This window comes from Lepus europaeus, chromosome 5 (assembly GCF_033115175.1).
Source record: "Lepus europaeus isolate LE1 chromosome 5, mLepTim1.pri, whole genome shotgun sequence".
NCBI lineage: Eukaryota > Metazoa > Chordata > Mammalia > Lagomorpha > Leporidae > Lepus > Lepus europaeus.
This window is the reverse complement of record NC_084831.1, coordinates 127,016,522-127,044,486: the sequence shown is the minus strand read 5'-3', so window position 1 is coordinate 127,044,486 and position 27,965 is coordinate 127,016,522. Positions and strand designations below refer to the sequence as shown.

At 42.5% G+C, this 27,965-nt stretch overlaps 1 protein-coding gene and 1 non-coding gene across 2 annotated transcripts in view; one reads left to right on the top strand and one right to left on the bottom strand.

Moving 5' to 3' along the window:
* ATF6 (activating transcription factor 6) overlaps positions 1 to 20,635 on the bottom strand; it is a 212,236-nt gene extending 191,601 nt beyond the window's left edge. The window contains exons 1-4 of the mRNA XM_062192629.1: positions 20,478 to 20,635; positions 8,146 to 8,222; positions 2,316 to 2,403; positions 326 to 432 (exon numbers count right to left, since the gene is read on the bottom strand). Of these exons, the coding sequence (XP_062048613.1) occupies positions 326 to 432; positions 2,316 to 2,403; positions 8,146 to 8,222; positions 20,478 to 20,529 (324 nt within the window). The 5' untranslated portion in view covers positions 20,530 to 20,635. The remainder of the gene's footprint in view (positions 1 to 325; positions 433 to 2,315; positions 2,404 to 8,145; positions 8,223 to 20,477) is intronic.
* A 5,774-nt stretch (positions 20,636 to 26,409) lies between these two features.
* LOC133761331 (small nucleolar RNA SNORA21) lies at positions 26,410 to 26,573 on the top strand. The gene has a single exon (XR_009866133.1). It is a non-coding gene; the product is annotated as a small nucleolar RNA SNORA21 (small nucleolar RNA).
* The last annotated feature ends 1,392 nt before the right edge of the window (positions 26,574 to 27,965 follow it).

Here is a 27,965-nt window from a genome sequence, read left to right as displayed (position 1 = left end):
CCAGCAGATCAAAGACCTCTCTCTCTCTCTATCTCTGCCTCTCTGTAAATCTGCCTCTCAAATAAATAAAGAAAGAAATCTTTAAAAAAAAATCCTAGATATTCACAAAATGAAACAATGAAATTATGATGGCAAAGTCAGAGGATAAAGCCAAAAATACTTAAAGTTCTAGTTTTCACAAGGTCCTTCCTTGAATCTGCTACCTTAGGATTAAATGAGATAAAAATGCTCAAAGTAGCACTTACTCAACATTAATGCCTGACCTATGTTCATATTTGATACACAGCATTTGAATCAAAATCACTGTGAAAGACTGGCTACTTACAGGAACATGCTGGGTTGAAGAATAAGAGTCCACTGATCGAGGAGATGAAACTGAAGAACTTGAGGGGGCTGGAGAAAGTGGCTGAACTTCTGTCTTAATATCCTTAACTGAAAAACAGGGAATAGAGATTTTTTTTCCCATGAATAACACAGACTTAGAAAACAATGCATGAGAAAGAAGATAAGATCCTCTCTTAAAATTCAAACAAATATGGATGCTAAAGTCACCAACATTTATCCTCAAGTGAAAATGCAAGAAAACAGTGTATCTATTATGCTTCCATTTGTGTAACAAATCACATGGTTGTGTATTATGTATATATATACACATATACATATCTATCAAATCAGCACTAATTCTTTAGAAAGCTAAGCAAAAGAAATTGCTAACACTGCTGTCTGTGAGGAGCAGAAATGGTTGGCTGAAGAGTAAGAACAGGCGGGCAGTTTTCTACCATACAGACCCTTGTACATTATGAAAATTATATCATGGGCAAAATATTACAGACTCCCAAAAATATATTAGCAACAGGAAAGAATTACTTGGAAAAGCATTTCTGACAATAAAATGAAAACTCACAGAAATGTTCACAGCTTCTGAACTATTAATTTGTTCTATAAAAATCACAGAGCAACTATGGGCCAGGCAGTGTTCCTTGGAGTCCTAAATAGAACAGAACAGGGGTGGCAGACTATATTTTCCAAAGTTAGCTACAAAATAGCTACCATCCCTCATGATCTCCAATAATGAGATCTTGCCACTTTCCCACCAAGCAGCAGTTTACTTCTCCTCCTTGAATTGAGGTGAGCTTCTGTCTCCTTTGATCAACATGATACGGGGGTAACACTATGTGAATTCTAAAGCTGGAAAGACAGCCTCCATATTCTGTGCTGGAACACTCCACCAGGAGCCTCTGAAGTCTGACTACCCTCGAACCACCATGCTGTGAGGAAGCCACGCGGCAGAGAGAGGCCCTGTGCAGGCACCCCAGTCAGTAGTCCTAGCCTTCAACTCACCCCAGCACAGGCACCAGACACATGAGTGCAGAAATCACAAGATGATTCTAGCATCCAAATGTCGTATTACCCTAGCCTTCAAATTCCCCCAGTTAGGTGAAGGCAGTGTGGAGCAGAGAGAAACCATTGGACGCCCAGTCCAAATTCCTGACCCATAGAATCTGGGAACCTAATAAAATGGTTGTTGTCTTAAATCACTAAGATATAGAGTAGTTGCTGACATTAATAGTGACAAGAACACTGACCTTAGGTATGCCATATTCTATTAGGGAAGACAGGCATAGAGCAAACTAAATAAATACATAAAATGAAGGGGAATAAGAAGTACAAGGATAGGCAGGCATTTAGACAGTGGAATGTGCTGGTTATTTATCCACCGTGTCTCGGTTCCAAGTCCACCTCCTACAGTCCTTGATGCAAATTATTAATATATTTCCCAGCTGGCTTCCTTGTAGGTTTTGCCAATGGGAGATACTGGAAGGATGCCAGAGGTAAGAGAAAAGATGTCTTCCTTCTCCTGTCAGCTTTACCCCAGCAGTGGCAATAAGCTCCAGGTTCCAGCTTCTTTTAGCACACCCGACTCCCACCTCATCAGGCCCCCTTAAAGATACTAGCATCAGTCTCAGAAGTATGTGCATCAAGTGCATGGGACCCCTGTCGTCAAGGTCTGGGACCCAGCCTCTTCCCTTTAATTCCCTAAGCCCTGTCTGGCTTTCAGATAGGTTAATCTCTTACAGAGGTATTACTCACAATTCAAAATCAAAATACTGACATTAATTATTTATTTATTATACCACTAAAACTATGAAATTCTTTATAACAGTTTTGGCCACAAATTTATTTATGCATTGCTAGATCTGTACCACTTTAAATCCACCTACATAGCCCAATAATCCCACCTAATTTTGATTATTACCAAACTACAAAACACAGTGGATTTATTTAAATATTTTTCCAAAGAAACACAGAAGTACCTGTACAAAATTGGCTGTTGACATTCCAAATATCTGACTCCCAAGGCATTAAATCCAAATCAAAATCAAGATGATCAAAATTGTTTTCCTGTAGGTTTCAAATCAAGAAAAGAATATTAAAAGAACAGGGTATATAAATTTTGAAATCAAATAATCAGGTACAATTTGCCATAAGTAATATAATTGTTATTACCCAATCTAGTTAAAAGAATTTTCTAAGTCACTTGGTTTATCTAAAGAATACAAGAGGGGCTGGTGCTGTCATGTAATGGATAAAGCCACCACCTGCAGTGCCAGCATCCCATATGGGAGCCAGTTCGAGTCCTGGCTGCTCCACTTCCAATCTAGCTCTCTCCTAAGGCCTGGGAAAGCAACAGAAGATGGTCCAAGTCCTTGGGCCCCTGCACCCACGTGGAAGCCTGGAAGAAGCTCCTGGCTCCTAGCTTCGGATTGGCACAGCTCTGGCCATTGCAGCCAACTGGGAAGTGAACCAGTGGATGGAAGACCCCTCTCTCTCTCTCTCTGCCTCTCCTCTCCCTGTGTAACTCTGACTTTCAAATAAATAAATCTTAAAAAAAAAAAAAAAAAAAAAAAAAGCCCTCTTTCTCTAAAAAAAAAAAATACAAGAGGAGCCATGGGCACCAGTTCAAGTCCTGACTGCTCCACTTCTGATCCAGTTCTCTGGAATATGGCCTGGGAAAGCAGTAGAAAATGGCCTAAGTTCTTGGGTCCCTGCGCCTGCGTGGGAGAACTGGATGAAGGTTAATTTTCTTTTATCTACTTTTCAAATTTCTGAAATTTTTCATGACTGTAAATAAAACATTTCCTAATCCTAGGAAATAAAACTAAAGTTTCTCAAACAGGAGTCAATAAGCCTCTTAGAAGAACACAGTTGAATTGTTTGCTTAAATACACGCATCTTCTGGATCATCAGATGACCACCTTATAATATACTATATATTTATTTAAAAAAAAAAACTGCCACATGATTTCGGGACTCTCGTGTGAGCTTGAGATTAAGACAGTATTAAGCAACACTATAGTTACAGAGACACATCAGAAGTCAATATATAAATGATGTAACAAAAGCAAGTCTTCTAAATTTTTATTTATTTACATTTGATTTGAAAGGCAGAGAGACAATCAAATGGAGAGAGAACTTCTCCTCACTAGTTAATTCCACAACAACCAGGGCTGACCCAGGTCAAACCCAGGAGCCCAGAAGTCCTTCCAGGTCTCCCATGAGGGTGGCACGGACCCAAAAATTTGAGCCATCATCTGCCGCCTCCACAGGTGCACACTAGCAGGAAGCTAGATCAGAAGTGGAGGAGCTAGAACTAGAACAGGTTACTCCTAAATGGGATGCAGGTGTCCCACTCGGTGACTTGACCACTCTCAAATGCTGCCCCTAACTCAATATTAATTCAGCGTGGCAGATGCTAAAACAGCAACAAAGGAGAAATTAAGCCTGAATCAAAAAGTAAAAATTTACCTAGCAATTGTTAACAATCATTTGTTAATAATTTTAGGACACTAAAATATCATAGATTTTATTTTTATTGGGAATGTAACAGAAGGAAATAAAGGAAACTATTTTCTTATTATTCTGCCTATTAACAGTAAATATTGATATAAGGTATGTAAAGAGAATGTGTGGAAGTTCACATGGATCAAAACAAATCACAAAAGAAACAGTTTTTACAGTCCTCCACTTTTTCCTCTTACTGAATCTACACATCAAAAAAGTTAGGGAGGCAGGTGTTGCAGCATAGCAAGCAAAGCTACCACCTGAGATGCTGGCATCCCATATGGGTGCTGCTTCATTTTCCAGATGCTCCACTTCTGATCTAGCTCATCACTAATGGCCTGGGAAAAGCAGCGGAAGATGGCCTAAGTGTCTGGGCCCCTGCACCTACATGGGAGACCCAGATGAAGCTCCTGGCTATAGCCTGGCCCTGCACTGGTTTTTGCAGCCATCTAGAAAGTGAGCCAGCGGGGGGAAGATCTCTGACTCTCCCTCTCTCCCTGTAACTTGACTTTCTAAATAAGTACACAAATTGTTAAAAAATAAATTAATTAAAAGGTCAAGCAGCTTTGTACTTTAAGCAACAAAAAATCCTTTAATTTTCTTAGTCAAAGTAAATTTAGCTTGCCTGAGGGCTAGCAATACTTTTTTTTTTTTTTTTTCTTTTGACAGGCAGAGTGGATAGTGAGAGAGAGAGAGACAGAGAGAAAGGTCTTCCTTTGCTGTTGGTTCACCCTCCAATGGCCGCCGCGGCCGGCGTACTGCGCTGATCCCAAGGCAGGAGCCAGGTGCTTCTCCTGGTCTCCCATGGGATGCAGGGCCCAAGCACCTGGGCCATCCTCCACTGCCTTCCCGGGCCACAGCAGAGAGCTGGCCTGGAAGAGGGGCAACCGGGAAAGAATCAGGCGCCCCAACCGGGACTAGAACCTGGTGTGCCGGCGCCACAAGGTGGAGGATTAGCCTATTGAGCCACGGCGCCAGCAGCAATACTTTTAAACATGTACAATATTGGACATAATCCAGTTTAGGGATGCTCCTTATACCATCTTCAGCCAAAAAAAAGTTAAATAACTTTTACATAAGCAGGCTTTTGGCACAGGGATTAAGATGCTGCTTGGGACACCCACATCCCATGTCGAGTGCTTGATTCGAGTCCCAGCTCCTCTGCTACTGATCCAGCTTCCTGCTAATGTGCACCCTGGGAGGCAACAGATGACGGGTTAGGTACTTGGGTCCCTGCCACCCATGTGGAGGACCTGGATTGAACTCCTGGCTTCAGCCTGACCCAGTTGTGGCTTCCGCAGGCGTTTAAGGAGTAGAGCAGCAGATGGAAGATCTTTCTCCATTAGTCTCTCTGTTTCTTTCTCTGTCTCTCAAATAAAATCAAAATAAATAAATGTTTAAAACCTTATATAGAACTTATAGTATAAAATATTTTTGTTTTTAACTTCTATTATTTGTTTTCAATTGTTTGAAAGGCAAGATAGAGATCATCTCATCTGATTCCTGCATGTTGTACTGAAAAAATTTACAAAATTGAAAGGTTGATGGGGATGGCGCTGTGGTGTAGCAGTTAAAGCCGCCGCCAGCAGTGCCGGCATCCCATATGGGCACTGGTTCGAGTCCCAGCTGCTCCACTTCCAATCCAGCTCTCTGCTATGGCCTGGGAAAGCAGTGGAAAATGGCCCAAGTCCTTGGGCCCCTGCACCTATGTGGGAGACCCAGAAGAAGCTCCTGGCTCCTGGCTTCAGATTGGTGCAGCTCCGGCCATTGTAGCCAGCTGATGAGTGATCTAGTGGATGGAAGACCTCTCTTTCTCTGCCTCTCTCTCTGTGTAACTCTGACTTTCAAATAAATGAAAATAAATCTTTAAAAAAAAAGAAAGGTTGAGTGACTTTCATAATGTAATAGAATATTAGTTATAAAATCTGAACCATATTTCCCTGAATCTCTAAATTTCACACAGTGTTTCCTGACACACTTTAAAAGAAATAACAGGGGCTGGCGCTTTGGCATAGCAGGTAAAGCCACCCCCTGCAGTGCTAGCATTCCCCTATGGGCACTGGTTCGAATCCCAGCTGCTCCACTTCCAATCCAGCTCTCTGCTATGGCCTGGGAAAGCAGTACAAGATGGTCCAAGGCCTTGGGCCCCTGCACCCAAGTGGGGGACTGGAGGAAGCCCCTGGCTCCTGGCTTCAGATAGGGACACCTCCAGCCATTGTGGCTACCTGCCTCTCTGTAACTCTGTCTTTCAGACAGCTCCTGGCTCCTGGCTTTGGATAGGCACAGCTCTGGCCGTTGTGGCCAACTGGGGAATGAACCAGTCGATGGAAGACCTCTCTCTCTCTCTGCCTCGCCTTCTCTCTCTGTGCAACTCTGACTTTCAAGAAAATAAATAAATTTTAAATATATATATACATATATATATTTATGTGTATATATATATATATATATATATATGTATATCATGTGCTTCACTCTCTTCTGCTGATTCACAGTCCAACTGTTCAAGCATTCTTTGAGAAATGTCTGAAACTCAATAAGCAAGCATTACACATTTTTTATGGTGTAGGGTTTTGGGTTTTGTTTTGTTTTTAATTTAACTTATTTATTTACTTGAAAGGCAGAGTAACAGTGAAGGAGAAAGACAGAGATTTGCTCTCTTTGCCTGTAAAAACTAGGGCTGGGCCAGGCCAAAGCCAGGAGCCAGGAACTCTATCTGTAAATCCCACATGAGTGGCAGAAAGCCAAATACTTAGGCCACCAAGTGCTGCCTCCCAGGCATATTAGCAAGAAGATGGATGGCAAGTGGAGGTGGGACTTGAACCCAGGTACTTCAATATGAGATCTTCATGTCTCAAGCATTGGCTTAACCCCCTGCACCACAAATCTGCCCCTAGCATTACATATTTTTATATTAAAATTATTAACAGCTTAAAAATGATGAGATTCAATTTCATTAATAAATTGCTCTGCTCACTTGAATTACTTCCCTAGTGAAACAGAACCTCAATCATTATAAAATAAAATAAAATAAAGTAAGAATTCTATATGCCAAATAGCCTCATACATACCAATCAGGGAAAAAAATTCCAAAATGTTTTTAAGGACTCAAGGTGTCACAATAATAGCTTCTACACAGACCTCCAACCAATTAAAGGCAAAAAGCAAGGGTTACCTAATTTTCAGAGCTCTTTGCAGTAATAATACAGAACTTTCCAAAAAGAAGTTGGTAAGTTCTACTCAACTAGGTCCATGTATATGTTCCTTAACATCACACTGGTTCCCTTAGGCAGCAAAGTAGCTATAAAATCCAGTAAGCTGGGGACCGCACTGTGGCATAGCAGGTAAAGCCACTGCCTGCAGTGCCAGCATCTCATATGGGTGCTGGTTCGTGTCCTGGCTGCTCTACTTCCAATCCAGATCTCTGCTATGGTCTAGGAAAGCAGTGGAAGATGGCCCAAGTCCTTGGGTCCCTGAACCTGTGTGGGAGACCCTGAAGAAGCTCCTGGCTCCTGGCTCCTGGCTTCAGATCCGCGCAGCTCTAGCTGTTGTAGCCACCTAGGGAGTAAACCAGTGGATGAAGACTTCTTTCTCTCTGCCTCTCTGTAATTCTGCCTTAAAACAAATTAAAAAATAAACAAATCTTTAAAAAATAAAATAAAATCCAGTAAGTAGGGAAGCAAGTGACTTTTCTAATGTCTTGCACTCCCTAAAACCAAAGGTGAGCTTAGAATTCAAGTTTTCCAGCTGGCATTGTGGCACAGCAGGTTAAGCCACCAACAGCAACACCAACATTCCATGTCAGATTGCCAGTTCAAGTCCAAGTTGCTCCATTTCTGTTCCAACTTCCTGCTAATGCATCTGAGAAAGCAACAAAAAATGGCCCAAGTATATTGGGGCCCTGCACCCATACTTTCTGGCTCCTGGCTTTAGACTGGCCCAGCCTCAACCACTGCAGCCATTTGGGGAGTGAACCAGTAGATAGATCTCTTTATCTCTCTTTGTGTGTGTGTGTGTGTGTGTCTCTCTCTCTCTCTCTCTCTCCTCCACTGTGCCTTTCAAATAAATAAAATAAATCTTAAAAAGAAATTCAAATCTCAAATCTTTCCACAAGACCAAAGCAATGTCTACTATCCTAATTTTCTGACTACAGAATGGCCACTCACTTTCAGACTTAATAGTGTAAAGTTATTTGAATTTACATGACTAGCCTAAACTTGTTGTCTTAAAATCTTCTTGCAATTACTATGGTAAAAATTAAATATTATATTACTCAGTATTTCTCCTCCAGTAGATACTTACATAAATCTCATTGGCTGCATCCAACTGCAGCTCATCCGTGTCTGTGAGATAACCAAGTTCAGAAAACAAGGCAGAATCTTTGGACAAAAGGAAAGAACAGAGATGGTCAATTCAACAACTGGACAAAAAGAACAAGCACTCTACCCCTATGCTGGCTTTATTATGACTTCTCATTAGCTGTTAATATTATTGAAGAACTGGAGCAGTGTGAACGCCAAGCAATTCAAAGCCAGTTTCTAATTTATGTATTGTTTTTCCACATAAATTTTGTGTTGTGAACAAAATCCTTCCACCAGGGATTTAAAAAGGCTTTACATCACATGGCATGCTAGAATAACTGACAGTGACTTTCTGGAACATTACTAACAAGAATTGTGATGATGCATCTGGACTCAGCATGAAAAAGTGTATGGCTAATCAGCAACGGTGACAGGGGAGGACCACAGAGTGTAACAGATCCTGTGTATTTGCCATGCCTTAAGTTAAGGGTACAACCAATTTTTATCATTCACCTACACCATTCCATTCATTTCAGCAAATCTAATTATTCCAATTTCCTAATAAAGTGGCATTATAAACAAAAAAGTAAGGACACAGACAACATTCTTCATGAAACTAAACTGAAAACTTCTTGTAGAAAAAGGGCAAGGTGCTGATGAGGTCCACAAAGGCTGACTGCTGCACTACCTATAAAGTTTCTCTCACATTTCTCAGGACTTCAAGCGTTTTGAAGAGTTTTCCAAGTCTAGTTCCTTCTTTGTATGCTCTTTCATTATGTCACTGAAACTCCTCTGGCGATTTCCTCACGCACAGGTTCAGGAACTACACAGCCAGCACATAGTGAAAGCCTTCATATGTATAATCATGAGAGGTTACTCACGCACTGAATAGCCTCAGAAAAGGCCACCTTAAACTCAGCTGCGGATCTGAAAAACAAGTAAGCAGGGGACTGCGACTATGGACCTATCGACAGGCTGGGACTCCTTGAGAGTTCTCTATAACTGCTAGCTCTCATTTCTTTCTTCTCATACTTTCTTGATCCTGCTCCAATCAAGTTCCCCCTCCTCATACACATACTATCACCAGTGACCTCAGACAGCTAAATGCAGTGATAAACTCAAGAGTGCTCATCGTACTTGCTCTATCAACAGCATTTGATACAGCAGCTCCTTTCACATTAACTACAGCAGTTTCTCCACTTAGCTTCCAAAATATTACACTCACCTGGTTTTCTTCCTGCCTCACTGGTTGACTCTATTTTGCTAGTTCCTCCTCCTCTCTCCTCTTCATCTCCCTAACATAATGACATTCTCCCTGAGCTCAGCATAAACTTTTCTATCAGTTCTATTTCCCTTGCAATCTCAGCTGAGCTCATAGCTTTAAATAGAATCTAAATGCCAAGGCTTCCCAAATATACATCTCTAGCCCGCACGTCAAGATACATGCATACATGCTGAGCATTTACATCTCCTCTTGGATGTTGAAAAGGCATCTTAAACAGGACATATCCCAAACTGAGCTCCTGAGCACCCCACACCAAACCCCCTACGTTATGTCCTCATCTCAACTAATGACCATTCAATTTTTTCAGTTGGTCAAGCCAAAAACCTTGGAAATAATTGTTTATGTATCTTCCTGTTTTCAATCCTCCAGCAAATCCTATCGGCTCTGTCTTCAAAATACATAAGCATCATCTGGCTTCCTACCTCTCTTTTCATTCTTCCTTCCCTTCCTGTCCTTCCTTTCCTCTCCTATCCCACCCCTTCCAACATGGAGATGTCAGCTTCCAAGGAAGCAGCGGTGAGGGTGACGCGAGTTTTACGCATAGTCATCTGCAGCAATGTGCCTGTTATCCAAGGAAATGGGCTGTTGTGGACCATGGGGTTCTCTCTTAGAAGTGGCAGCTTCAGTCCCTGATAAGACAGGGCAGTGGGAGGGGGAACAGAACATGTAGGCGCAGCCAGAGTGGTTAGGAGACTGATTACAGGCAACAAATATGTTCATTCACTGAACAAATGATTAAACATATTTAAACTAATTGGAGTCAGATTTCTCACTGTCTGAGAAAGGATTTAAAAACGAGGGGGGGCAGGGTGGGAAAAAGGCCAGCACTGTGATATAGCCAGTAAAACCGACTGCAGTGTCCGCATCCCATATGGACACCGTTTCAAGTCCCAGCTGCTCCACTTCCAATCCAGCTCCCTGCTAAGGTGCCTGGGAAAGTAGTGGAGGACGGCCCAAGTCCTTGGGTAGCTGCACCTATGTGCGAGACCCAGCGGAAGCTCCAGGTTCCTGGCTTCTGATCATTTGGGGAGTGAACCAGCTGATGGAAGATATTTCGCTCACTCGCTCTCTCTCTCTCTCTCTCTGCCTCTGCCTCTCTGTAACTCTGCATTTCAAACAAACAAATAAATAAATCTTTAAAAAAAAAAAACAAGGAAAGGTGGAGGGGGGACTAAAAGAAGCATTCAGATGTTAAACTGGAATTGAAACCATTAGTAAATGACCTCATTTTAAAAATACACAATACATACACAGATAGTGATGGATGCTTGTATGTGTGTGTACATCTAGACACACACACATTTCCTAGTTCTGTTACTGAAAGGTGCTAGCAGAAATGACAGCCCAGTAGCAATGAAGATACTATGTGCCCAGATCTTTGATATTAAACACCATCCTCCACTAAACAGAATTCCGGGAAAGGGCTCCTTGGGGAAATGGCTGATTCCAGAGCAGAGACAGAAAAAGTGAACAATAAGCCTGCAAAAGTTTTTGTGTCAGAAAATAAGGAAATTCTTAGCAAATGACAGGGACATGTCAAAAGAACAAAAGTAACAACATGAATGGTTTCCAGTGATCAAATCCAGGAAAATCTGAGCATGAAAAGAAAACAAGAGTATCAGGCTACAACCCACTGAATCAAAAAGGAATCAATGAGTCCAGTGTACTGTAAGCTCTTTAATACAGCACAATATCAATTAATAAATGTAGACAGAATCACAATTTGGCAACCATCAGAGTGGCAGTTGATTAGGCTGGAGTTATCAATAAGACTAGGGCTGATGGGTGGTATCATGTCAGATTCTCTCTCCTTAATACTAGTAAGACACAAAAGAGGAACCAGTGACTTCGCAGGACAGAAATGTGGCTGACAGTAACTTCACCACGTAACCAAGGCGAACATCATCTTGAGAGCAGTCAATATACTGTGCCTCCACATGTGATGCATGGAGAAGAGCATATATGTATAATATATATAATGTCATTTCCCTGGCATTCCTGCCATGGATGCATGGCTTGAGTCTGGTCATGAGCAAACAGTGGATTGACCCAGGTTTCGGATCATCTGACAGACTGGACATGAGATGGGAAAAGGCTAAGGAACTGTGCTAGACTGAAAGACACTAAAAAGACCTGATAGGTAAAAGCCATGTGTATTTGCACACACATGAAGGTAGGATTCTAGGATCCTAGAAGAGAAAAAAGAGTCATTATGAACTCAGATAGCAGAAGTGAACTAGATGAGAGTACTGTATTATTGTTTATTTCCAGACTGGAAGGAGTGTAAAGTAGTAATATAAGAAAGTACTCTTGTGGGATTTCTGGGGGGCCAGTATTTAAAGGTGATATGTCACTACATCTCTCTCTCTCTCTCTCAAGAAATAAAAGAGAAAGGAGTAGATACAGTAAAACAAATTGAGGAATCTGTATAAAAGTATTCAAGAGTTCTTTTTAATGTTCTTACAATTTTTTCTGACGGTTTCAAACTATTTCAAAAGAAAAAGTAGTATGTATATCCATACATGTGAGTATATATATATATGTGTGTGTGTGTGTGTGTGTATTTGTAATTCTATGTCTGCAATGCAAGCACCTGTCACTACTTCCACTGCTACCATTGTAACTCAAGGAGACTGTTACAGTAGCTTTCTGCTTCTACCTTTGCCCTTCTTTCATTCTATTTTCTTTTTTTTTTTTTTTTTTTTTTTTTTGACAGGCAGAGTGGACAGTGAGAGAGAGAGACAGAGAGAAAGGTCTTCCTTTAGTGCCATTGGTTCACCCTCCAATGGCCGCCGCGGTAGCGCGCTGCGGCCGGCGCACTGCGCTGTTCCGATGGCAGGAGCCAGGTGCTTATCCTGGTCTCCCATGGGGTGCAGGGCCCAAGCACTTGGGCCATCCTCCACTACACTCCCTGGCCACAGCAGAGAGCTGGCCTGGAAGAGGGGCAACCGGGACAGGATCGGTGCCCCGACCGGGACTAGAACCCGGTGTGCCGGCGCCGCAAGGCGGAGGATTAGCCTGTTGAGCCACGGCGCCGGTTCATTCTATTTTCAATGGAGCAGCTAAACTGAGTCTAAAAAACAAAGGATTCTACTGGGAATGAGGATTCTTAAAATAAGAGAAGAGAACTACCAATACTGTCATGCACCACATTAACGACATTTTGGACAATTAGCTGCAGTGGACTCAATCGTAATGGAGCTGAGAGGTTCCTAAGACCTAGTGAAGTCACAGCCATCATAGTACAACACATTACTCACGTACCTGTGATTTGTAATGCCCATGTAAACAAACCTACTGTACTACCAGTTCTACAAAAAGTATAGCATATACAATTATGAAATGCATGTATCTAATACTTGACAATAAATGACCATGTTACTGTTTTAGGTATTTACTGTACTATTTATAATTCTTTTACAGTGTATCCCTACCGAAAAAGTTTACTGTAAAACAATATGCTGTGTTACTCGGGCAGCAGCCTCAGACATCTTGGGTTCACCATGTCTCTTGGTCACATCTCATGCTTGGTTTAACTGCACGTTGTTGTGCTCATCACAGCCCCAGGAGCAATAATAAGCAACACCATGTATATGTATATACCATATTGTCTCGGTGTGTAGCAGGCTATTTATCATTGAGGTTTGTATACGTCCATTCTACAATAATCACACGATGATGAACTTCTCAGAACATGCCCTAGTTGTCATGCAATGCCTGAGTATACAGTGCTCTGAACTGCAGTATTACTGCGAATTCACATTTTTTAAAAATAAACACTTCCTTGTTCTTAGGAAATATGTGATGAAGGGTTCAGGAGTTTCACATTATCTTCAGTCCGCTTTTTTTTTTTTTTAAGATTTATTTATTTGAAAGTCAAGAATTATACAGAGAAAGGAGAGGCAGAGAGAGAGACAGAGAGAGAGGTCTTCCATCCGCTAGTTCACCACCTAATTGGCTGCAACAGCCAGAGCTGTGCCTATCTGAAGCCAGGAGCGAGGAGCCTCCTCCTAGTTTCCCACATGGGTGCAGGCACCCAAGGACATAGGCCACCTTTCATTGCTTTCCCAGGCCATAGCAGGGAGCTGGATTGAAGTGGAGCAGCATGGACTCGAACTGGCACCCATATGGGATGCCTGCACTGCAGGTAGTGGCTTTACCCACTACGCCACAGCACCGGTACCTTCAGCCCACTTTCAAATGGTGAAAGAGGAGGCAATTGTGGGTAATACTGAGAGACAAAGTGAGCGTGGCAGGATGTTAACAGCTGATAATTCTAGATAAGGGAAACACAGGATACTGGTGTACTGATCTTTCAACTTTTCTGTGGTTAAAACAAGGTGGGTTGAAAAACACCCTTGTATATTTATAGAATATTCTAGAAGCACCCATAAGAAACTGGTGGCAGAGGTTACCTCTCAAGTATCTCTAAACCTATTGCCTATCCCTATATTATCTTCACCAACCCCACACTCTAACATTTAAAATGTCCTCAAGGATAGTAAACTATAGAAGCTATGACTTTTCACTTTCTCAAGAAGCTTTCCTGCCTGATATCCACCTTGGCCATTTCTTTCTTTGTTTATTTCTTAAATTTAATAAAATGAGAAATGGTCACTGGGTTTAACAACACAGAGTTCAGTGGTGACTCTTCAAACAGCTTTTTCAGTGGAGTGGTAGAGTCTGATTGGAGTGGGTCCAAGAGATAGATACACGGGAGAGAAGACAGACTGGAGTCAGTGAGTGGGGACTTTGCCAAGAAATTCTGCTGTAAAATGAAGAAGAGAAATATGTGGCAGGGAGAGGGGAAGTAACAAGTGGGTTCTGAGGGCTTTTTCCTTTTCGTTGTTTCTCTGAATAGAGAAGTAAGTACACGTGTAATTACTGACAGATATGATCTAACAGAAAGGGAAAAAGGAAACAGAAGGAATAATAGCTCGAGCAGCATTCTTAAAAGAGGAAGGATCTAATGCACACATGGAAGGATTGGGGGGTGAGGAGGAGGTGTTGGTTGTTTGAAGATAAAAGAAACTTTCTAAAACAATCCTTGGGTCTGGCACTGTGGCGTAGTTGAGCCTCCACCTGCAGCGCGGGTTTGTGTTCCGGCTGCTCCTCTTCAGATCCCACTCTGCTACGGCCTGGGAAAGCAGAGGAAGGTGGCCCATGTGTGTGGGCCCCTGCACACGCATGGGAGACCTGGAAGAAGCTCCTGGCTCCTGACTTCAGATTGGTCTATCTCTGGCTGTTGCAGCCATTCGGAGAGTTAACCAGCAGATGGAAGATCTCTCTCTCTCTCTCTCTCTCTCTGCCTCTCCCTCTCTCTCTTTGTCTATAGTTCTACCTCTCAAATAAATAACTAAATAAATAATTAAAAAAAAAAACAACTCCTCAGAGTGGGAGAGTGAGAGGACCAAGGAAATACCAGCATAAGGTGAGATCAGTCAGCACAGTCAGCAGGGTTAATTTTTTTTAAGCCACATTCAGCTGTTGTAGGCGTGGAGTGAGCAGAGTTGGATTTAACTTAATTAAAGTTGTGGTACATCCAAGACAGAAGTACAAGAGAAAGACAAGGATATTAAAGGCATAAGCAAAGAAAGGTTACAATGAATGTGGTTTTTTTAAACTAGTAAAGAGTAAGCGGTAACAGGAAGGGGATGAGGGACAGTGAAAAGATGACAAAATCGCAGCACGCTGAGCCACTGGTGGAACAGGAATACTAAGGAGAATGAGCTGGTAAGACAGAAGGCAGTGGCCAAAGTGCAACGTTTGAAAGCGAGGTTGTGCCATTGGCAATTCCAGACCTATGCTTATGATCAGGGGAGCAAATAGTGAACACAAGGTGAAAGGCAAGATCACGGGCAGGAAGGAGGCCCAGGGAATGAGAGGTCAGAATATTAGAAGGGCTTCTCTGAATATACGTAAATCGTACAAGAATCGTGATGTAAGTCATGCTGGAGAGAGCAACAGGAAGCTATTGGTTAAAATTCTCAAAAAGTGAGGGAGAGGAACGCGGGAATCAGTAGAAGACAACAAGGAGAAGAGGGAAAGGATGGTATATTGTGGCAAAATGAGATTTAGGCCTAGATATTTGTAGGAAAGAAGAAAGGAAAGTGATCTGGAAGTAGCAGTGAAAGACAAGGAAAATGCCTACCCCATCTTCAGGGGCCCGGTAGTAAAACGGTTTTGAGAATGAAAACAGCCACCACACACCAAGACTTTAAGGAAAGCTGTGTCATCAAGAGAATGCCAGGTTTTGGTGAGTGTGAGCAGGCAAAGAGAACCTTCACAGAAGAAACTCAAGATAACAAAGAAACCACAGTGGCAGATAGAAGCTTCTGAGCTTGATCATTCACCTCTTCTGGGATCTTAATACATGTTTCTTATGTATGGCAAAAGACATAGCTTTTGCACAAATGCAAAAGCAAGCAAGCAAGCAAGAAAGAGGGAGAAAGGGAAAGAGGAGTGAGAAAATACATAGATGGCAAATAAGCATATGAAAAGATGTTTAACATCATATTCATCAGGGAATTACAATGATGAGATACCACTATACATCTATTAGAATGGCTAAAATCCAAAGCACTGGCAACACCAAATGCTAGGGAGGATGTGGAGCAACAGGAATACTCAGTCTTTGCTGGTGTGAATGTAAAATGGTACAGGCACTTTGGAAGACAGTTTGGCAGCATCTTACAAAACAGAACATTCTTCCCATACTATCCAGCAATTGTGCTCCTTGGTATTTACCCAAATGACTTGGAAACTTACATCCACACAAAAAAAACTCCTACACAAATGTTTCCAGCAGCCTTATATATAATTGCCAAAGCAACCAGGATATCTTCAAATAAGTAAATGGATAAACTTGTGCTATACGCTGAATTGTGCCCCTCCCCCCAAATCCCTAAGTTGAAGCTTTTACTCCCAAGATGACTGTATCTGGAGTTAGGCTCTCTAGGAGGTATTTAAAGTTAAATGTTGTCACAAGGGTGAGGCTTTAATTTGACAGGACTGTGGCCTTATAAAAAGAGAAAGACTCTCAATGCCATGTGAGGCCACAGCAAGAAGGCAGTCATCTACAAGAGAGATCTCTAAAACCTGAGCATGCTAGCATCCTAACCTTGAACTTCCAGCTTCCAGAACTGTGAGAAAGTTAATCTCTGTTGTTTAAACCATCCAGTCTATGGCATTTTCTTAAGGCAGGATGAGCAGACTAGTAACACTGCAGAATACCCACAGAATGTAGTGCTTACTATTCAGTGCTAATAGGAAATGAGCTATCAGCCATGGCAGAACATTGTTAAATATGTATTGATAAGTGAATGAAGTCAATTCTAAAAGATCACATAGTATATAATTCCAACTATATGACATTGTGCAAAAGGCAGAACAATGGAGATAGTGAAAAGATCAGTGGCTGGGGGTGGGGAGCGGAGTGGAAGTGGGGGAGGGACAGATGAACACATGGCGTACAGGAGAGTTTTAGATCAGTGAAACTATTCTGCATAATGTAACACGATGGACACAAGTCATTACACATTTCTCAAAATCCATATAATGTCCAACAGAGTGAACTTTAATAGAAATTATGGACTTTAGGTAAGAATAATATATCACTACTAGCTCATCAACTGTAACAAGTGGACCACTCTAATGTAAGGTGTCACCAATAGGAGAAACTGTAGGCGATGTGGTTATATATTGAACTCTATGTACTATCCATTTATTCTATAAACCTAAAATTGTACCTTAAAAAGTAAAACTATTATTTAAAAATAATTATGCAAATTTATCCAATTTCAGTGTGTACATAAAGTTTTACTGGAACACAGCCATGATTGTCTATGGCTGCTTTTGTGCTACAATAGCGAAGTCAAGTCGTTGCATCAGAAACCATCTTATCAAAACCCAAGACTTTGTGGCAAAAAAATATCCTACATGAAGGATCTCTGTGAGACCGCAGTGGAAAGAAAGAGTCATCTAAGAAGGATGTACTCTTCTCTGAAGGGAGGAGAGAACATCTACTTTGCTTACAGTGGTGTCCAAATACCAATGGAACCTATGGTCACAAAAGGCTTCCATAGCCTTGGCAGCCCATGCCAAAAGCCTCGGGTGATTACTGATGTCATAAATAAGAGTGTTAATTGCTAAAGGAATAACAGAAATCACTGTGCACTTACTCCCCATGTAGGAACTCCATCCTTAATGAGTTGTACTGAGAATCAACTACAAAACTTGTTCCCAAACTGTACTCTATATGTTGTGTGTGTGCGTAGGTGCAAACTGTTGAAATCTATGCTTAACATTGAGTTAGTCCTCTGTATATAAAATCAAACTAAAAATGAACCATAATGAAGAAGGAGATGGAGAGGGAGGTAGGATGGGAGTCGAGGTGGGAGGGTGGGAATGGGGGAAAGAACCACTATATTCTTAAAGTTGTATCTATGAAAAAATGCATTCATTAAATAAAAACTTTTTAAAAATACATTAAAAGTAATATTTGACCATAAAAAAAAAAAGAAAAGAAACCATATTATCAGGGCCAACAATGTAGCGCCAGCTTCCCATATGAGCGCCAGTTCAGGTCCTGGCTGCTCCACTTCCAACCCAGCTCCCTTGCTGATGTGCCTGGGAAGGCAGTAGAGGATGGTCCAGGTGCTTGGGTCCCTATACCTGCTTGGGGGACTCAGAGGAAGCTCCTGGCTTCAGGCTTCAGTCAGCTCAGCTCTGGCCATTGTGGCCATTTGGGGAGTGAACCAGCAGATGGAAGACCTCTCTCTCTAGCTCTACCTCTCTCTAACTCTTTCAAATAAATAAAATAAATCTTAAAAACAAAAATATAAAAAATAAAGAAACCATATGATCACAAAGCCTAAAATATTTACAATCTGAACTTTTCTAGAAAATATTTGCAGACCCCCTAAATTATCGTTACCTAAAAAAAAAGGAGAAAAAAAGCACATCCTGTCATAGGCTGTTCTAAGCTAATCAACTTAATTAAATTATTTAAAACATGTTAGAATTCAGTGCTAATTACATAATTAGATTTTAAACATAACTGAGTAACTTCTAATATTTTAATAAAGTAAATCACTGAAGTACCTGAACCCCCAAAACAGCAACTCTTAGAGAAAGAATTCATATTTCACTGAGAAACAGCAGCAGACAACAATGCTTTACTCTAGTGTCTGCTTGCAGCATCTATCCTACTTACTGAACACCTAAGGAATCTGAATTAAAGTGTTCAACTCCCAGAAGATTGCTAGCAGTTCCAAAAGGGAAGCCTGGAAAACAACGGGAAACAGACACATTCAGGGAAGGGCAGGGTAGGATACTGGGAGTGTGGTTACTGAACCAACTACAAGAACTTAATGCTCTGTGGAAAACCATCATGGGGCAGGTGCTGTGGTGCAGCAGGTTGAAGCCCCAGCCTGCAGTGCCGGTACCCCATATGAGTTCCGGTTTGAGTACCGGATGCTCTTCTTCCCATCCAGCTCTCTGCTATGGCCTGGGAAAGCACAGAAAGATGGCCCAACTCCTTGGGCCATTGCACCCATGTGGGAGACCCAGCAGAAGCTTCTGGCTCCTGGCTTCAGATCAGCTCAGTTCTGGCCATTGCAGTCATTTGGGGAGTGAACCAGCAGACTAGAAGACCTCTCCCTCTCTCTGGCTCTACTCTTTCAAATAAATAAAAAATAATTCTTAAAAAAAAAAAAAGAATGCTACTGATTTTAAATAAATTAAAAAATAAAAACCATTATGTCCAGGTATCAGGAAAATGCTGTCTGGGTATCAGGAGACAAAATACAATAATGCTATCAGAATTACCCTACAGTTATAAAGAAACATGAAAATATAGAGAGCTTAGGGCACAGGTCTTGGAGGTGGACAAACCTGGTTCTGATCCTGCTTCTGCCACTCCCTACATCTAAGGCTCTGAGCACAGATTCTCTCTTAGCCTGATTCCTCATCCGCAATAATAGTATCTTGCTGGACTGTGGAGCAGATTAGAGCTAAATAGGGGGCCCGACACAAATAAACTAAGTAAAGCTAAGTAAATAGTAACTGTTATAATTACAATTATTTGGCTTGGGACTATGCACTGATAATAGTCTAAAGAACGCCCAGAAATTCTTAGAAAATCTACCAAGGATTGAAATAAATCTCTAGTAGACTATAATTTTAGAAAACATCTGCTCTTGAAATTAAATGAGGATTTTGGCTCAATAAATGGAGTTGAGATTCTACTCACGCTACCGAGAACGCTGGCTCAAGGGGGAAAGAGATTCTGGACCTACACAATCCCAAATCCACACCGGAACCCCAAAACAGTACTTAGTATTTTACGTCTTGGGATCAAAAGGGGAATAAAATTTCCTCTAAACACTTAAGATGACAAACTTCCTCCACTTTCATTCCCACTACTTTCCATTCCATCTTTTCCTGACCACTGGAACCACTCAAAATACGTCTAGCAAGAAAATTCGGAGCTGCTTCTTAGGAGCAGCCAGGATCCTATCAGTTTATAATTGACAGGTCTCGGTGATCAACGATCAGAGGTCAGGTGGTTGGGTACTTGGCTTCTCTGCCAAGATGGACAACACCCTTGAGCTACGGGAGAAAGCAGTGAGATGGGGATTTTCGGTACACATCCACACTCTCTCAGACACACACACACACACACGAACCCACCCCGCTACGACCACGCCAACATCCCACATTCTGAGAAAATAGCCTGCAACCTTTCTGGCGATCACGGCCACCCCGAGGGCAAATGTTCGCCCCAAAGAAGGATCACCTGGTACTTCCCCAGGGTGGGAACAGTGCGGGCGACAGCTACTCCAATCAGACAGCACTGTACTCCCGCTGTGGCCAGGACAGGCACCGAATGTTTCCGCGGCTCTGTTACAGGACCACCGACGGGAGCGACGAGTGGTCTCAGTCCCCGGGCACGGTTCGTCCACACCTGTCACTACGAGTGGGCGGAAGGAACCCGCGGACGCGGACCCGACCCCTTAAGCCCCGGTACTCTCTCGGATCCCACTTACCCCAGTCTTCATCTGGTCTGTGAGGGAGCCCCGGGCTAAAGGGTGACTCCATGATGCCGGTAATATAGCCGGCTCACCCAAAACACAAGTTCCTGTGCCTGGAACTCGGTGACTAGTAAGCCGGGACGGCGGCGGCAGGCGGACAAAATACTCCGCGGCGCTGACGCGACGGTGGCCGAAAGAAGACAAACTACTTCTGCCGCCCTGGGGAGTCGGACACGCTTGGAGAACGTCAGCGACGAAGCCGACTGCAACAGATCGCTGAGTAACCGTTTCCTCTCGGGTGTTTTCAGCACTTTCTTCCCTCCGTTTTAAGCGGGGGAGCAGGGGAGGATAAACCCGCATACGCAAAGTTTACCGACGTTGTTAGACACGAGAAAGCAAAGCCCCGCTCTTAAACCATGGCTTCTTCCTCGATTCTGATACCACAACGTGGAGCTCTCAGAACAAGTTTAGACGCTAACACAGTACGTGTGGTTTAATTCTTACGACAAATCATCGCTACACAATCACACAAGTGTCTGAAAACACACACACACACACAACTATTCCACATTCGTTAGAACTGCTCCTCGGGCGGGACGGCAAAGCTAACTTTTATGTAAACAACGCAAAAATAGAAAATTAAACTCGCCTGCCCATACTTACCTCCTAAAGACGAATTTCTAAAGCACAGTACTTAGTAAAAATCCGAAGGAGCCTACCCCAAGAGCTACAATAATCTAAATCACCAATCTTTTTATTATTAAAACAAGGTTCGGATTTTATTTCAAAGAAATCACACACATCGTGGAATCCAGCTGAAAATGTGTACTGAGTTTGATGAAAGAGTCCGAAGAATACTACTTAATCGAATTTTTTAATCCTTTTTAAATTTCAGTGGCCAGTGAAAATTTAAAATACTCTATCTTAAGAACACGCATCCTTCTAGGACCAAGTGGAATCTTTTCCCATAGCTACAAACAAGACAGAAATGCTTCCCAGAATTCTCCAAACACCTCGTGGCTGAATATTACTACGGATTACATAATACAAATTAACCCTGGGATACAAGAAGCCAAAGAAAAACCTCATGAAGTCACTGTATCTTAAATGTGACTCCTTCTTTCATCAGATAACATGTGCAGTTGTTTAGTTTTTAGTACGCTTTTCATTTATGGTGAAGTTTAGAACACTTTTATTCTCAGCCAACTGCAAATTGAAAGTTAACATGAAAACTAAAATAAAACTAGTGAGTCTTCTATTCTGTATCCATGACACCTTAGTCATTTAAGAAAAATGCCATGACTGAACATGTTTTCATTGTTCTTATTTTCAAGATTTTTTTTATTTAAAAAGTTCAGGTAATAATGAGACAATCATTTGTGCACCTATCATCAAGAATTAACAAATATTAACATCTGCTCATTCCATCTCAGATTTTTTATAATGAAATAAATATTACAGATACAGTTTAACTCTTCTGTGTCCTCTGCATCATTTCCCTCTCTCTTCATAGGCAACTTCTATCACGAATTAGAACTCAGTCTAGTCCATGTTTTACTTTTACTATATTTAAATGTTTATGGATACATACATTTAGTGTTACTATGGCCTTATAAAATCTGCATGGTCATATGTGAATGTTCTCCAGATCACTTTTCTCACTCAACATTACTTTTTGACGATTTATCCATGTCTTAATTGTATCCTTGAATACATATATCACCATTTATTTTTCTATTTCCCTAATGTTGGATATTTGGGTTGTTTCAATGGTTTGTTTTTACACAAAATACATCTTTGTATGGAATCTGTGCAAATAGGCAAGACTGTCTTTTTATCTTAGGATTTGTTTATTTATTTGAAAGTCAGAGAGAGGAGAGGCAGACAGAGATCTTCCATCTGCTGATTCACTCTCCAATTGGCCACAAAGGCCAGAGCTCTGCTGATCTGAGGCCAGGAGCCAGGAGCTTCCTTCAGGTCTCCCACGCAGGTGCAGGAGCCCAAGCACTTGGGCCATCCTCTACTGCTTTCCCAGGCCATAGCAGAGAGCTGGATCAGAAGTGGAACAGCCAGGACTTGAACCGGCGCCCATATGGGATGCCAGCACTGCAGGCTGCAGCTTTACCAACTACACCACAGTGCCAGCCCCAAGAATGTCTTTAAAATGTATGCTGGGTCAGAGAGTAGAAGGATTACCACTTGCCAGATTAGACCAGTTCGCACATTTGCTCAAAGTGATAAGTCCTCTTTGCTCCAAACTCTCAACCAACATTAGATGTGGTCAGACTTTTACAATTTTTGCCACTGTGAAGGGTGTGACTATAATTCATCTTTCCCAAAAACTTTGCTGAATTCTGCTATCCTAATATTTTGACTGAAAGTTAAGATTTTTCATAGAGAAATTCATATGATGCAAACACTAACATCTTAATTTTTTTAGGTGAATGTGATGTTTTGATTCATGTATATATTGGCTAATGATCAACTTGGGGTAATTAGCATATCTACCACCCAAACTTTTATCCTTTTTTAAAGAAAGTTCAGTTAGCAAATATCTTAATATCTTAATATTTAACATTTTCTTTTAAAAATAAACCTATAATATGGAAATGTTCAAACACAAGAAACAAGATAATGAATCCCCTTGTTCTTAGTAGCCAGCTTTGCTTTTTTTTTTTTTTTTTAAGGTTTATTTATTTATTTGAAAGACAGGGTGACAGAGACAGTGAGAGATATAGCAAGGGAGAGAACTTCCATCCACTGGTTCACTCCCCAAATGGTTGCTATGGCCGGAGATGGGCCAGGCTGAAGACAGGAGCCAGAATTCCATCTGAGTCTCCCAGTGGGGTGGCAGGGGCCCAGGTACTTTGGTCATCTTCCAGATTTCCCAGCAGCATTATTAGGGAGCAAGAACAGAAGCAGAGCAGCTGGGACTTGAACTCCCATGTTGGAAGCTGGCATTGTAAGCAGCAGCTTAACCCACTATGCCACAACACCAGTCCCCACAAACAGCCTTAACCATCTGCCATTCATTTGTCTTCTCTGATTTTTTTTTTCCCGGAATATTTTAAACAAAAATCCCATTCATGTTACGCATGCATACTTTAATGTGTATCTCCATTAGGCCTTTTCTTTTTTTTTTTTTTTAAGATTTTATTTATTTATTTATTTATTTATTTATTTTTGACAGGCAGAGTGGATAGTGAGAGAGAGAGAGAGACAGAGAGAAAGGTCTTCCTTTTTGCCGCTGGTTCACCCTCCAATGGCCGCTGTGGCCAGCGCTTCGTGCTGATCCGAAGCCAGGAGCCAGGTGCTTCTCCTGGTCTCCCATGGGGTGCAGGGCCCAAAGACTTGGGCCATCCTCCACTGCCTTCCTGGGCCATAGCAGAGAGCTGGCCTGGAAGAGGGGCAACCGGGACAGAATCCGGCGCCCCGACTGGGACTAGAACCCGTGTGCCGGTGCCGCAAGGCGGAGGATTAGCCTATTGAGCCGCGGCGCCGGCCTCTATTCACTTTCTTAAAGAAATGTATTTTTAAAAATTTTTTTTTAATTTGAAAGGCAGTTACACAGAGGGAGGCTGGTTCACTTCCCAAATGGCTGGAAAGGACAGGACTGGGCCAGGTTAAAGCCCAGAGCTAGGAGCTTCATCACAATCTCCCACATGGTTGCAGTGGCCTGGAGGACTTAGACCATCTTCTGATGCTTTCCCAAGTGCATTAGCAGGGAGCTGGACCAAAGTGGAGCAGCTGGATCTTAAAAGGAACCCATATGAGATGCTCCTGCTGGGCAGGGCCAGCCCCTCCTACTCACTTTCAATTCCACTGGAATTGGATTAAAGTTTGAAAGAATTTTGTCTAGAGAAAACACCACTCTTTGATCTTCTCAGGAGTAGCCTTTGCCCAGGACCTAACTTTACTCTGTCTTCTGGCTCTCTTCCCACGGGGTAAGAGTGAATGATGCCAGTGTGATGTGCACAACTAGAACACATACCCCATTCTAGACATACTTCCATCACTTGAACCACCCAAACAGTTGCATGGAAAAATGGAATTCTAAAAGCTTATTTTGGTGCAAAAAAGAATAGAATCCATGCAGTTTTCTCATATGCATTTCCATGGACTTTTTACAGTACCCATGGGTTTCAAAACTTTCCATGTATAAATATACACACCCACACCCACACACATATTCCAGGCTCCTCAACATGTAGAACATATCAAGAAGTGGACAGAGTAAGGAAGCAGCCTGTGGGTTCAGGGCCAACTCTCCTTGCATTGCCATATTCTGTCATGCAATTGCATAAAATCAGAAAATTTTAAATTGAAATTTGGCCACATTCCAGGTTGTTGTGAAGGTATACTTGTCAAGATAAAAAAGCAAAGCAATTTTTTAAACAAGTAGCTTTTTAAAAAAATATTTTATTTATTTGTGAAGTGGAGTTACAGAGAAAGGGAGAGACAAGAGAAAGATCTTCCATCCACTGGTTCACTCCCCAAATGGCTGCAACAGCTAGAAGTGGGCCAATCCAGAGCCAGGAGCTTCTTCCAGGTTTCCCACGCAGGTGCAGGGCCCCAAGCACTTGCGCCATCCTCCACTGCTTTCCCAAGCCATTAGCAGAGAGCTGGATTGGAAGTGGAACAGCAGGAATATGAACCAGCACCAGTATGGGATGTTGGTGCCCCAGGCAGAGGCTTAGCCTACTACACCACAGTGCTGGCCCCAGCTTCTTACTTTTAAATATTAAAAGCAAAGAGTATTGTGGGCCTCAACTTGTTTTTTAGCCAGAACCCTGCAAATGCTGGTAGTGAGCCTAATGAGCTCAGGATGTAGTTAAAACTGCATTTTCATTAGTTCTATTAGATTTTACAGTCTGATCATTTTCAGTATGACATCTTTAAGGCCAAATATCACTGAACAAACAGTGAACCCAGACATCAGACCATAGAGGTTAAAATTAGCTAAGATGTTTGGAGTCAGTCCAGTCTCGATTCTTATTTAGGTTCAACTGTTCACTTGCCTCAATTTCACTTGCAAATGAAAATAGGGTCTATCTCATTGGACTGGTATGAGGTTTAAATTAGATAAGACATTAAGTGCTTGGCATGGTGACTGACACAAGGCATGTGCTCAATAAATTCCAACTATTTTAAGGGAAAATGTTGACTACTACTAGCTAGGCACCATCCAAGTTCTTTGCCTACACTATATCATAAAAATACCATAACCCAGATGTAGATGTTATCTCCTTTTTATAGAAGAAGGACTCAAAGCTAGTGCAAATGATCTTTAAAACAACCCTGTCAGGAGGGTAGAGCATTATTAATCCCAGGTGTGGAGGAGAAAAGTGGCCTATAATTTCTAAAACCTTCGCTCACTTTCTGGAACACGGTGATCAGCAGAGCCACAGTGATTCCCCCAGACTCTAACTTCTACCATTCTCACCGCCACACTGCCTCTGAAATAAGGCTAATATTGGCACTTTCAACAAATGTATGAAATCAACTGCCCTAAATTGCTGCTCCTAAATGAAATATTGAAAATAAAGGGATTTGGGGCCAGCACTGTGGCATAGCAGGTTAAACCGCCATCTACAGTGCTGGCATCCCACGTGGGCGCCATTTCGAGTCCCAGCTGCTCCACTTTCAATCTAGCTCCCTGCTAATGTGCCTGGGAAAGCAGTGCTTGAGCCCCTGAACCTACATGGGAGACCCAGAAGTTGTTCCTGGTTTCTGGCTCCGGGCTTTGGCCTGTCCCAGCCCTAGCTGCTGCAGCCATTTGGAGAGTGAACCAACAGACCTTTCTCTCTGTCTCTACCTGTTTCTGTTATTCTGCCTTTAAATAAATAAAATAAATCTTTTCTAAAAAGGGCTTTTTCATTTTAAACACAGTTCTAGTAACTTTTTTGTCTACCCCTCAAAAGTAAACCATTAAAAGACTTCAAATCTCCCCCTTTTAAAAACACTCAGTGGGCCTTTTGCTAATGACCCATCGAGCCGTCCAGAAGGAGCAGAGCCATCGAGCCGTCCAGAAGGAGCAGAGCCAAAAACACCGCTTCTGGGTGAAGTGGCAACTTGTTGTGTTGTTTTGCTTCAATCGGTGGTGTGACAAGATGTTCCACTGTCGAGGACAAACCACGGGGGCGGGGAGCAGAGCTGGAGAGACTTTGAAAGTATCTGGGAAATGTTATACTGGTGGAGCTGCAACCTTGTTAAAAAATGAAGTTTTGCTTGTATCTTAACACAGAAAAAAAAAAAAAAAACTTCACATCTGCAATTTCTGATCAGTGAATGTTTCACAAAACCGCATAATTTAGGGCCAGTGCTGTGGCTCACTTGGTTAATCCTCCGCCTGCGGCGCCATCATCCCATATGGGCACCGGGTTCTAGTGCCGGTTGCTCCTCTTCCAGTCCAGCTCTCTGCTGTGGCCCGGGAAGGAAGTGGAGGATGGCCCAAGTGCTTGGGCCCCTGCACCCACATGAGAGACCAGGAAGAAGCACCTGGCTCCTGGCTTTGGATCGGCGCAGCACCGACTGTAGAGGCCATTTGGGAGGTGAACCAATGGAAGGAAGACCTTTCTCTCTGTCTCTCTGTCTCTCTCTCACTGTGTAACTCTACCTGTCAAATAAGTTAAAAAAAAAAAAAAAAGTTGTAAGTTGTTTTCTCTCTCTCACACTAACTCTACCTGTCAAATAAGTTTAAAAAAAAAAAAAAACAGCATAATTTAAATAGAGAAGTTAGGTTTCCCAAAATTGATCTGCACTGATAAATACCACTTATCTTTCTTTTTTTTTTTTTTTTTTTTTTGACAGGCAGAGTGGATAGTGAGAGAGAGAGAGACAGAGAGAAAGGTCTTCCTTTTTGCCATTGGTTCACCCTCCAATGGCTGCTGCAGCCGGTGCATCTCGCTGATCCGAAGCCAGGAGCCAGGTGCTTCTCCTGGTCTCCCATGCGGGTGCAGGGCCCAAGCACTTGGGCCATCCTCCACTGCCTTCCCGGGCCATAGCAGAGAGCTGGCCTGGAAGAGGGGCAACCAGGATAGAATCTGGCGCCCCGACCGGGACTAGAACCCGGTGTGCCGGCGCTGCAAGGCGGAGGATTAGCCTGTTAAGCCACGGCACTGGCCTACCACTTTTCTTTCTTTCTTTTTTTTTTTTTTTTTAATTTTTGACAGGCAGAGTGGACAGTGAGAGAGACAGAGAGAAAGGTCTTCCTTTGCTGTTGGTTCACCCTCCAATGGCCGCCGCGGCGGGCGCGATGCGGCCGGCACACCGCGCTGATCCGATGGCAGGAGCCAGGTACTTCTCCTGGTCTCCCATGGGGTGCAGGGCCCAAGAACTTGAGCCATCCTCCACTGCACTCCCTGGCCACAGCAGAGAACTGGCCTGGAAGAGGGGCAACCGGGACAGGATCGGTACCCCGACCGGGACTAGAACCCGGTGTGCCAGCGCCGCAAGGTGGAGGATTAGCCTACTGAGCCGCGGCGCTGGCCTTATCTTTCAAAA